We start from the raw sequence: 12,356 nt of genomic DNA on the forward strand, positions 1-12,356 counted from the left end.
GATCAAGCGGATAACATCACATCCACGAAGCAGTGGTAAACTCACACACTGAAAGAGAGCGTGAATCCTCATGTCCTTTGAAAGCACAGGAGATGCTGTCTCCAGGATAGAAATCCTCTGTATAAGCAGGCATTTCTTCCTTAATTTTCTGTCCATTCTTGAACCAGACAAATGAAAAATGACCAGATGGGCTGCAACTGCTGTGGCACATCAGATCTGCCTCAGTATAATTCTGGTAGACGGTTATTCTGATTAGCCGCACTTGCAGAGCTGGATATGAGAACAAGAAACATTAACACAGCAGTTACAATTACTTGTACTTAATCAACGTTTCCAGTAATTTCAAATAGATATGAGTTAGAAACAACACATAAACACATAAACTCATGATGATGGATCATTATGAATATATTCCGTGTTTTTAAATATACTATGTTGGTGTATTTACATCAGTTTGTGTTCATCAGTACCTGTGACAGTCAGAGTTGTACCAGGTAAAATACTCCTCCATTCAAAGCTTGATGTTTTGAATTTGAAGTGATACTGAGCTGAATCACTCTCTCTCAGGTCTCTGATTCTCAGAGTGGAGCGTCCTCTCTCTGTTTCAAGGACCTGAACACGACCTGCATACAGGGAGTCTTCACTAAGGTCCTCAGGCTGTGACGGGCTCTGCCACTGATCACTACGTTCAGGACTGAACCAGAATTTAGACGTGATGGATCCATCATAGCTGTTGAATGTGCAAGAAATGTCCACTGATGAACCTTTGGAGGCACAGATGCTTCTGTCAGTGTAAGTCACTCTGTTGCAGGTTCGATCAGAGACACCTGTAATATAAAATTTTTTATTACTATCAGCCATGTTGGAGCACAAGTTAATAAATGTTGTTGTGGTGCACAATACACCACTTTTTGTTTTTTTGGTACACCATTGAGGGAAATGTAATAATGCAAAGAGCAACTTACAACAAATGTGTACAAACAATGGAGAACAAGAAGAGTAAAAGCTCCACCAGATGGTGCTGTGGTAGTGAAGTATTAGTAGTAGTAGACTCACACACTGAGGGAGCTGGGAAATCCTCATATTTTGTTACAGCACAGGCATAACTGTCTGCTGGATCCAAGTAGTCTGAATATGAAAATGACGTTTCCCCCTTAATTGTCTGTCCATTCTTGTACCAGATGTAGGCAGGACGTTCAGGTAGATGACAAGTGGTGTGACAAAAGAGCTCAGCCCAGGTAGAATACAATCTTCTTACCTGCATGTGCAGATCTGGACCTGTGAAGAAAGAATAGAAGTGTTTTGTTTCTCAAACTAAGCTTTCAGCGTTCACAAAAAACAAACAAAAAAAATTGATATCTTGGTTGGTTAGCATTTGGAAATTAAAAAAATTTACCTGCGACAGATAAAGTGATTCCAGGTGAACCAGTGAATTTTCTGTCTTCTTTGTCTTTAAATCTGAACTTGTATTCAGCTGAGTCGCTCTCTCTCAGGTCTGTGATTCTTAAAGTGCAAGCCATCCGATCACAATAATACTTCAAACGACCTGCATACTCTGGGTTTGTTCTCAGATCCACTGGTCTATTATCTTGCATTTCAGTAAACCATAAAATTTTCTCAACTGGGACAGAACGTCTCTTAGTTGTGGACAGCGGCCTATAGATGCAGCGTATGTCCACTGTTGATCCGCTCACAGCACAGATCTGAGAAGAAATGTACTGCTTCCTGCTTTGTGCCACTGTAACATTAGAAAGTACAATCAGATTCACAATATGTAACATCTGTAACATCAGATGATGAATCTTTATCTGCAGTGGAGGAATAACAAGACATAACAACGTCTTTTTCTGGGAAATATGATGAAGCTTTAAAACCCCCAGAATAACAAGTGCTGATGTAGTGCAGTTAATCTTACAGAAAGGGATATGTGCTGTAAATAACTACATCATATCATATCTAGGTTCTGCCTAAATAAAATAAAAAGGCATGGGGAAAGTACAGACACTCTGTTTTACAGACTGCAAAGTAAAAATGGAATGGTACATGTTTTTTTTTTACAATGAATCTCTCTGTGCTGTCAAAGGGTGTAGTGAACAATCAGGAAAGCAAAAGTTAACTAAACAAGACGGATGTCATAACAGTAATTCTTAGAAGGGTATGGCAGGGCAGTGTATTTCCTCTATGTGAAAAACAGACTGAAAAGACACGTGGGCTGTTCTTCACAGCTGACATATTGATAACAAAATTAATGCGATAACAAACAAAAACAACAAAAGATAGCTCAACAAAATATATTACCTTACCATACACCCTAGCATACAAAATCTTGTTCAGTATTTGTGTCTGCACTGCACTATCATACAGACACAGACACAGGAAACACCATAGACATGCAGCATACACATTTTTTGGATGGATGAAACATTGAGACTTTTCGCTTTCTTTTAATAGTCCACCTACAGATAATTAAAGTATTTCTAACATTACATCTGTTTTACTTTGTCTGTAGATTAAGTATATGTGACAATTCATGAACATATATTAACCAGTACATTTTTTGTCCCTGAACCTAACCACATCCTAACCACAATGGGGTATGGTAAGGTGTGGTGCAGTCGTTGAATCTCAAATGCTGTTGAAACTATCTGCAGCTCAAACAGTGTTTGAAAAATCTCTGCTAATTTTCGATTCTTAACACAAAATCTGTAAAACTGTATCTGCCTAAATTGTACCCCATCGGCTATTGCTGTATTTAAAGCTGAAATACACCATCATGTATACCTAGAGTTGTCATGTTACACTAACAGCACATTGTTAACATTATATTCCAAGTGTCACTGGCTTATACCATAGCATGTTGAGTTGCAACATGCTGACAATTTAAATAACATTTAATAATGTCAGTAGCACATGCATGTACTAATACAAATGCTACCATAAGTGCTTTTTAAGTTATTTAATAGGCAATATTATAATATGCTAACCATAATGTTAGAATGACCTTCCCCTGAAGTTCCACAGGTGTAAACTAAGTGTGATAAATGTACTAATAAGTATATATATTGTACCTGACAGAGAGAGCACGAAGATAACAAATCCACTTGTTGTTGCTGTTAAACCCATGACTGCTCCTCTCTTCTCTCTGTTTGCACATCATTGGGTGAATCATATTTTAGCCAAATATTGTGTATCCGTTAGATACTGTTCTACTTCCACCTGAAAAGGATGTGGTCTTGAAAAAAAACCTTGTGAGATGACGTGGTTGGCACAGCTCTGTTAGGGCATGTTTCGCTTTACATTATTGGAAAACAAAACTTAAGAATATGATTGAAAGTACTTGCACTGCCTACATATACCACAATAAGTATTTGAAGATGAAGAAGTAAAAACATGCAATCACTCCTTCTCTACTCCTCCACTCGTTAAGATTTAAATTAGCATGACACATGAATCCTACTATCAGACTTAAACAGGACCATTTATGTGTAGCACTAGAAACATGAAACAATGGTTTGTATATCTCCCAAAACCTAAAATGCATTTCCCTGACTTACATTCACATTGAAACTGAGATGAAAAAAAAACCTTTAGCAAAGAAACATGACCACATCCAAATCTGGTCTGGTTACAAATCGTTAATTCCACTAATAAAAGTGATAAAATGCACACCTTGGGCCTTAAAGCAAGTGAAACCATCCTTATGGGTCTAGTATGAGTTTGAAGCAACACTTGTCACCATATTAACAGACTGTGGTCCACCAATAGAAGTTATTTAGGGAATTTCAGAATGTTTTAGTCAATTAGAGACTGATAATTGGAGAGTAGCATTTTAAACAATCAACCTCGGTTTACCAATCATAGTGAAATAGGTGTAACCTATGATGTAACCTTAATTCTGAGTATAATTATGTTTATACATGAACTGTTTAGGTAGTTAAGGTAAGGTGAAACCGATACAAGGTGTGGCTTGTGGTTTGGTGAATGAATCAGGAAGCTGATATAATCCCCTTCTGTTATGGGCTTCTCAGTAGTAATTCAGTGAGCTCTGATGCATTCGGTGAATCTTCACTCCTCTTGTACCAGGTATAATTAGCAACTTGGTTAACATATAGCACCATATACTGAAGCATTTAGCACAGCCTGTGTCTTCCTCCTGGAAAATGACTACTTTGACCAAAATTAGAAGTTGGATTTACATATTAGTATTTGACACATGAGTATGTTTTGCCACACATTCAACAAGTGTGTGATTCTTATCATTTCTGAAGCTCAAGTCAGAATTTAAATAATTAACTGAAGGAAGATCAACTCAAACATTTTAGTGTAGATTTCAGTGATTTATTGTTTTGTGCAAATGTACACATGAACACATTTAAAATGTTACATTTCATTTTTAAAAATTAGAAAATAACTCTGCAACAAACAGACAGAACTGGGTTTTGGTGTGTTTCCAATATGGTTCGTCCCAGTGAATCCTCTTTCATCAGGGGTTTTCTTGGATCCAAATGGAGCTAAAAGATTCCTCAATGACTCCTCCAATAACTTAAATTCCTTTGAGGAGCTCCCTATGTTAGAAGTTTTGTAGTATCACATGAATCTATTCTTTAAGCATCACTCTGAGGTCTGGCTCTGGATACTGTAAGATCATGTTGGAGTCACAACCCCTGACTTTGGCTATCACACACACCATATCTGACTCCTTGTCACACACACATTCAATTGTCAGTGTTCTCAGGCGGATCATCTTCTTGTTGTCTGTCCTCCGCCCTGTTTCTGTTCCTCCTTTTTCTTTCTGTCAATACTTCTTTAATGTGCCTTAGTGCTGGGGTTGGGAGGGTAGGGGACAGAGTTAGGGTTGTCATGGTTTCTTGTCTCGGCCTTGTTGGTCTGGTATGTGTTTGAAGCGACACTTGTCGCCATAGAAACAGCCAGTGGTTCGCCAGTAGAAACACTTGTCTCCATCTATAGGTACACACCGCCTGGACCTGTATGAACAGAACCAGAGGAGAAGTTCTGCATCATTCTCACAGAAAAATGCACATGCAGAAACTGCAGGCAAATAACGAGATGCTACTGCTGCATGGAGACAGACGCAGGAGGCAATAAAGCAAAACACAATCTACAACAATCTGCATCTGAGCCTGAAGAAAGTGGATTTGTATCTCTCAATCTGATTTAACAACATAATGAAATTTGATAGGAAGAAAAGGTTACATTTGACCGTGAATGTAAAGAACACTATACAGTATAAATGCACAAAAGTAAGAAAAATTGTATTTATTCTTTATTTTTATGAACTGTTATATTTTATCTTTCATACAGAAATATAAAGTTAAACGGTTGTTCCTTTTGTTTTGTGCTCCTAAGGTTTTTTTGTTTCGCTTTTTTAATTGTGGAAGCACAAAATTTGGTATCGTAATGGGCCAATCACCTTTGGATATCGATTCTGGAGGGTTCATTACCAAAAATCAAATATTCACCTAAACCATCACAACAACAACAAAACACAACACAGATACAAGTCTGAGTAAGTTGCTCATTACCCTATAGCAGCTGAACTCTGCTGCTCTGTTCCTGCAGTGTTGGAGCTGAGGCTGATGGTGGTCCTTTGCATGGAGGGCAGGGTTCGCTGCCAGCGATCTGGGTATCTCATTACCAGCTTGCTGCTCCCCAGCTCCACCCCCTGGACAGGAGAGTTATTCAAACTTTACATACTGTCTAAAGTGGCACAAGAACAGGATAATGGCTTGTTGTTGCAACTTGAAATAGCATGTTAACATCCTTGTATACTGACAATGACGTCCAAGATGATATACTTCAAGGCAAGTTTGTTTTCCTGAAAAATGAGCTCACTCACCTGCAGCTTCTCCAAGGCTTTGGCAGCCATGTTTGCATTCTTGAAGTTGATGAAGGCACAGAAACGCTCATGAAGAACCCTGATGCTCTCTATCTCGCCAAACCTGTAACCATGGAAACATAGCACCTCTAACCTTTAGCAAAGCGTTGTGGTACAGATCTACGGGCAAAGTAGACACCTAGTAACACTAGGGCTACTCACAGCTACGATTTTGTCAGCACACTCATACACACATTCACAAACACTCACAGACAGTGTTTTTTTTACATTTTAAAGAGATCCCAGAGGTCTTTCTCTGTGACTTCCACTGTAATGTTCCCAACCCACAGAGAGCGACAGCTCCTGGAAGATGGAAAAAAGTTGCATGATCATTTTAGGATCCACACTGTATACTTTGGACAGAAGATAGTAGATGCTAGAAAGTTTGGTTTGAAACAATATACATAAAATAACATTCACACTCAAAACAAAGTCTGTATTCTGGAAAATTTTGATTAGTGTGATTATGTCTATTTCTTATACAACCTACCCACTCTGGTCCAGCTGAGATGTATGCTTCAGTGCTGGAGATAAGACAAGACAGAAAGTAGATGTCATAATGACAAAGCAATAAAACAGCCATCAGTGAGATGCTGGCATGATTAACCACTGTGGTCTGCTGTTAAGTACATATCTTTCTCTGAATGGATACAGTAATGTGCTGACACTGTATTCATTGTGAAATCATATCAAAAAAACATAATTTGCTAGTTGGGCCTTCATCCTGTTACCACAAATGGTTTTAACCATCTATTGTTTATTATGGTGCTCTGTGTACTTTAGTATAAGAAGTTCAGTTTGCTATTCTAATATGTCTTTATAGCCAATACACTGATTATATTCCATTATGTAAACTAGATAGTTTACTACTCTGCCTTTCAATACTGTCTGTAATGTGCTTTTGATAATATAGTATTAGTTTTATACCTTACTGTCTATGTGCTGTATTAAATAGTGTCTCTTTAAGGCTGGCATTATGTCTGATCAGTATTAGCAGCATGTATCTGCTATTGATGTCTGTCATGACTGTAACTAGGAGCAGTGCTGCCCTGGTGTGGACAAAAGTGGTACTCTTACTTTTGGCCTCAGATGAGGTAATGACCGCCTGAACGGTGATGAACTTCTCCAGCAGCTGTTTACTCTGCTTTTCCTCAAAACCCAACTCCTTAAGTGAAAAAAATAAATAAATAATTGAACAACTCAAAAGCCTAAGCAGATCAAAATGTTCTCATGTAACATGCAACGCCCAAAGCGTGACATTAAATCAACGTTTGGAGAGCACTCAGCTCTAACCGACTGCTCCTCACCACAAGGTGCAGGACACGGCAGGTAAAGAGTTCACTGGATGCTTCCTTACAGTGTGGATCCAATTTTAACACCTGCTCCATGGCCTTCTCTGCCTCACTGTACCGCTGGAACACACAAACACAAAGACACATACACAGTCAGTATACAATAAAATCACAGAATGGAACTAAAAAAATGTTTTGAATGGAAGTCTGCTACGAAGCAGATGCTGACCTTTAACCCCATCAAAGCACTGCCCTTACGGAAGTATCCCTTCGGCCAATCAGGAGACAGCTCAATGGACCTCTGAGCGTCTGTTAGGGCAGAGTAGTACTGCTTCAGGCACCAATAACAGTAAGAGCGATTTCCATAGAACCTGAGAGACAAGAAGAAGGGCACACAGACAGAGATATTTATTTAAAGCAAAGTGAGTGTGAAGAAGAAAGCGAGGTGGTACAGTCAGGACAGGAAAGGGTTAGTGTGTGGCTGAGTTGGGATTAGTTATATCAGCTCACCTGTGGTCTTTGGGGTCACAGTAGATCGCTTCTGTAAACATGTCCACTGCCTGGCTGTACTGACCTTGCCCAAACATCTGAATGCCCTGAACTGGAGCACGTACACACACACACACACACACACACACACACACACACATTTGTACTTTTAAACTTTTGAGGACTTTCACTGACATAATGCATTCCCACACACATTCCCACATACTACTTTCTATAGTGAATATTTTGAATTTAAAATCTTGTTGACAGTGTTCAGTGAATTATTTTTTTGTCTTTAGAAATAGGGACACAACTTAAATCAATTTTTTCGATTTGTCACAGCTTTCAGAAGCACAGAGACATATACACCTCAAAACTTTCTCATGTCACCTATCTTCATGTAATGTCAGAAGACACATAAATATATTTAAATGTAACACTTTTATGAGCAGCATCTTAGTAGGAAAAAAACTGAATAATGTCTATCCCTTATAGTAAACTAAACTTTGAACATACTGCATTTCTACTAATGGTACTTACTAATTATGACTGAGGATGAAATGAGAATTTAAAAGAAGATGAATGAAGTATGAACTTTGCACAAAATGTGGAATGTGAGTGGCTGAATATACTGAAACAGCGTAATGTATCATTTGCACTGGTTATTAACATTTTCGATGTAAAGAATAAATAGATAACCTGTAAGAGACTCCCCCCTCCTCTTCATTTTTTCGGTGGTCTCTACCTGCAATCACAACAGTTTTGTTAGTACAGTGTATGCAGCGCTGATTTCACTGGTTTCCACATCAGACAAGTCAGTAAAATACTCTGGAAAATTGGATTTTCCATAGTTTATAGAGGTTTGAAGTGACCAAAAACTGGATGAACGGATGGAGTGTGCGTGTACCTGGCTGCTCCTGGCCTCATTCTCCTTGTTCTCTCTGGAGATCTGTGTTGCTCTGGTCTTCAGGGTTTTGAGTTTGATTTGGCTGGCAGCTTTGGCTACGAATGCACTGCTGACATCCCACTCTGGCTCCTGAAACACAAGGAAGTTTTACAAAATACTCAGTCCAATAGGCTGACATTTCTAATTTTATCTAACTATAGCTTGTAAAAAAGAAAGACATCTGCTCTCACCAAACGCTGATTTCAATTTTTAGTAAATCAACATGGGTCCATCTTAATCAACCCTTCCTACAACTGCGGCTGCGAGATAAGGGTGTGTTCATACCGAGCATGATTGGAGCAATCTATTAAACTCAGCAGTGTTAACTTTTCTAGTTTGATTAGTTTTAGCAGGAGAGCCAATTATACGAAGCTGCCACAAAATAACGGCACTGAGATACCTTAAAATAGAGGTCTTGGTCCTCTTTCCTTGGTCCAAGAAAAGTGAGATGTGCTTCATTCAGCTTCATTCGTGTTCTTAACTGGTATGAACACAAGAAATGTTAAATTACAGCAAAGAGTTACAGACAAGTCTATTAATGTTTATTTGAAGTTAGAAGTACCAGAACTGGATTTTTTAAACATAACTTTTGACCATTTGATTTTTGTTTAAAATCCCCTACTTATAACACTGCAGTGTGAAAATGAACAAAACACATACAAAAATTATGTTAACTTTTCTATTCCGGACCAGAAAATTATACTGGAGTCTGATGTGGCAATCAGCAAACCTGATGCTGTCTAGTGGAGGTGAGATGATGGTTTTTATGAATGAATTTTTTATTGACCCCAATCACACATGCATACAGGCGAGACAAAATAAACATGCACTCTTCTTTCACACAAGCAAAACACAAGTTCCTCCTCCTCCTACAACTTTTACATTTATCTAATGGAACAACAAGCTCTGTTTTCTATGTGCTATAGCCTATGATACAATAAACACAGTTGTGGTCTTTGTTTAAAACGTCTTAGATGTATTTGTCTGATATTTCCACATACATTGCTCTCCACCCTTTACATTACATGACGGTATTCATGTGGCTACAAAGACACAGGAGACACACAGTATTCTTCCAGACTTATATCCTTAAATGTTTATAACTTGTGTTTCCCAACACTCATGCTTAGATTATATTTCAATGCATTATATCAAATACTAACACATGAACATTTAACACAACAATTTCCATAACAGGTGACATTATTTGCTCTACCCTTGGACCATGAAGGTCCATGAGGGTCTTTACTGTTCTTTATTTTTATCAAATACTAGTTAGTAAGATCTAATGACATTTACCTAGCCTTTATTAACGTAAAAACACATGAAATGATTTTTAGTCTGAGTATACCCCCCAACATTAATTATGCACGGCTTGTTGTTGTTGAATATGGCAATGTGAGCAAATGCCAGTCTATTGTGATCTATTTGTTTATTAGAACAACTTTAGTATATTTCAACCCGGACCCTTTTCCCGATATATTTTGTGTCTAATGTGACTAAGGGCGACAACAATTTTTAAAAATCGGTCCAGTATTGAGCATGAGGGCTGCAGCTGGCAACCCTGAAACTGCCTGAACATCTTTCCGGGCAATCGTGCACTGTCCATGTACGTACATCTACTAAAAAGTGCCTGTTTTGCCACCGACAGGCTCAGATTGTTATTATGAGTGTCTGACAACATGATACTTTGAGAGAATTTTTGTTTAAAAAAAGCAGTTGTAATGCTTGGAGCAACTTCCCATGAGGATTACATTGCAGCCAGTTTTACGGCTGCCAGCTGCAGAGCTCTCGCTCAGTACTGAAACGCTTTTGAAAATTAAACTGTCTGGAAATCAGGTTGAAAATACTGAAATTATAATTAATAATAATTTTATAATAATCATTTCATAACATTTTATTACGAGTGTATGTCCAACTTCACAGAGAGAAGAGTGAGAAGAATTTGATGTCACAAGTCGTTCAAGAAAACTTTGCAGGACTGTCACTGTTGCTGGATATTTATATTATTTTGAAGGAAATCAATGATATACTAAGTATGCTGATCTGGCTACAACCAACCTCATCAGAGGTCCTGTATGGCAGCTGGTGGTTGCTCTTGTTTTCTGTCACAAGGGCAGGGACTGATTCAGGGTTGCATTTGTTTCTGGGACGAACGGCGGTCCATTCCTCCTCCTCTTTCAGTTCCTCCTCACTGTCACTCTCTGAAACCGCTCCAGCCACTTCCTCTTCCTGGCAAAAGTTAAAAGCATTATTTAAAAATGACCCCAAACAAAGAAGTCACATATTCTTACTGAGGTTTAGGGAGGTATTGTATAATATAAGAATTACTGTGTTCTAAAAAAACAAAACATTAAGCAAAGCAAATATAAAGATGCAGATTAGTGAGTAATAGTGTACTATTATTTATATAGGTCGTACATTTTATTTTGCTGAAATTTTAGAACATTTCTTGAAATCTGTACAACAATTCATAATATACATAAGAAGATATTCAGACACATGCACATCATCGTCTATTTGTGCATGAGCAAACTCTGTGAGGCCTTGTACATTAAATATAACCACAGATTACATTTAGGCCTGATGCAGTCACCTGCTCTGAAGCATCCTCTATCCTCTCCTCTCTCTCCAGTTTCTTTCGTTCTTTCTGCCTCTGAAAGGAAAACATGGACATGGTGGCTGTGGGGTGGCACAGAGACATGTATGGATACGTGTAGAAGCAGATATGGTGTGTCATAAAAAGTGAGAGAACAGTGGAATGCTAGATATCAGACATCTCTGTTCCTCGACAACATACTGCATACTTCAGCTAGAAATGAACATTGTAAATATTTAGTCTGATGTTTTATTAACAGAGTTGCAAACTTGGAAGAGTTGGAAACTTTACATGGGAATTAACAGGAATAAACTGTGAATTTACAAAACTGAAGGTTTTACAGGTTACCTGTTAAGGTGATCCTTAACAGGGAACTGTATAGTTGAAAATAAAGCTGGGAAAAATATATTTTAACATAATCTTAAACATAATCACGCCCTCTACTTGTACTGTGGATTCCTCCATCACATGCACAGATGATTTATTACTATTACTATTATTATTATTATTATCATTATTATTATTAATAGTAGTAGTAATAATAATAATAATAAAAAAAATAACAATATAATAACAACAACAACAACAACATATAAATAATAATATAATAATAATAATAAATATAATAATAATAAAATAATATACATTTCATACAAAAACATTGTATTATTTTTTGGTAGTTGCAGCTTATGCGTCAGTCAACTAATTCCTTTACTCACTTTCCTCTTCGCCTCCCCTCTCAGCTCTTCTTCTCGTCTCTCCTCATCATCCAAACTCTCCCACTGTTGCAATTGCCTGCTCAAGATAAAGTACACACACCATTCAGTTTTAAGGTAATTACAGATGCACATTTCTCACAAGTCACTTCTGAATTGACCAAGGGAGAACACTAAGAGATTAAAATCATTTTACTTTGGATGATGAATCGTTGTGAAGCCAGAGATGTTGAGCCAGCATCTAGTGCCACTAAGATACTGCATCTCTTGGAAGTTCAGAATTCACTTCACAAGACATCAGAAATGTAAAAGTATGTGTCTGTAGATGAGAAAATGTGACCTATGTTTATACAGTGCCCACAAGTACATTTAGCATATGTGGTAAATACCCACTCCACTAATCCAATCATTTGTTGTT

General features: G+C 37.8%; 1 protein-coding gene across 9 annotated transcripts in view; it reads right to left on the reverse strand.

Moving 5' to 3' along the window:
- The window catches only part of LOC104939516 (B-cell receptor CD22), a 509,789-nt gene that overhangs the window by 88,559 nt on the left and 408,874 nt on the right, over nt 1-12,356 (reverse strand). Inside the window, exons 1-4 of one of the 9 annotated variants that reach the window (XM_027283232.1) lie at nt 3,069-3,205; nt 1,397-1,738; nt 1,057-1,278; nt 471-827 (exon numbers count right to left, since the gene is read on the reverse strand). The exons of the other annotated variants lie outside the window; for them this stretch is intronic. Of the exons in view, the coding sequence (XP_027139033.1) occupies nt 471-827; nt 1,057-1,278; nt 1,397-1,738; nt 3,069-3,123 (976 nt within the window). The 5' untranslated portion in view covers nt 3,124-3,205. Of the gene's footprint in view, nt 1-470; nt 828-1,056; nt 1,279-1,396; nt 1,739-3,068; nt 3,206-12,356 lie in introns of those variants that run through there. 9 annotated transcript variants of the gene reach the window in all.

This window comes from Larimichthys crocea, chromosome X (assembly GCF_000972845.2).
Source record: "Larimichthys crocea isolate SSNF chromosome X, L_crocea_2.0, whole genome shotgun sequence".
Lineage (NCBI taxonomy): Eukaryota > Metazoa > Chordata > Actinopteri > Sciaenidae > Larimichthys > Larimichthys crocea.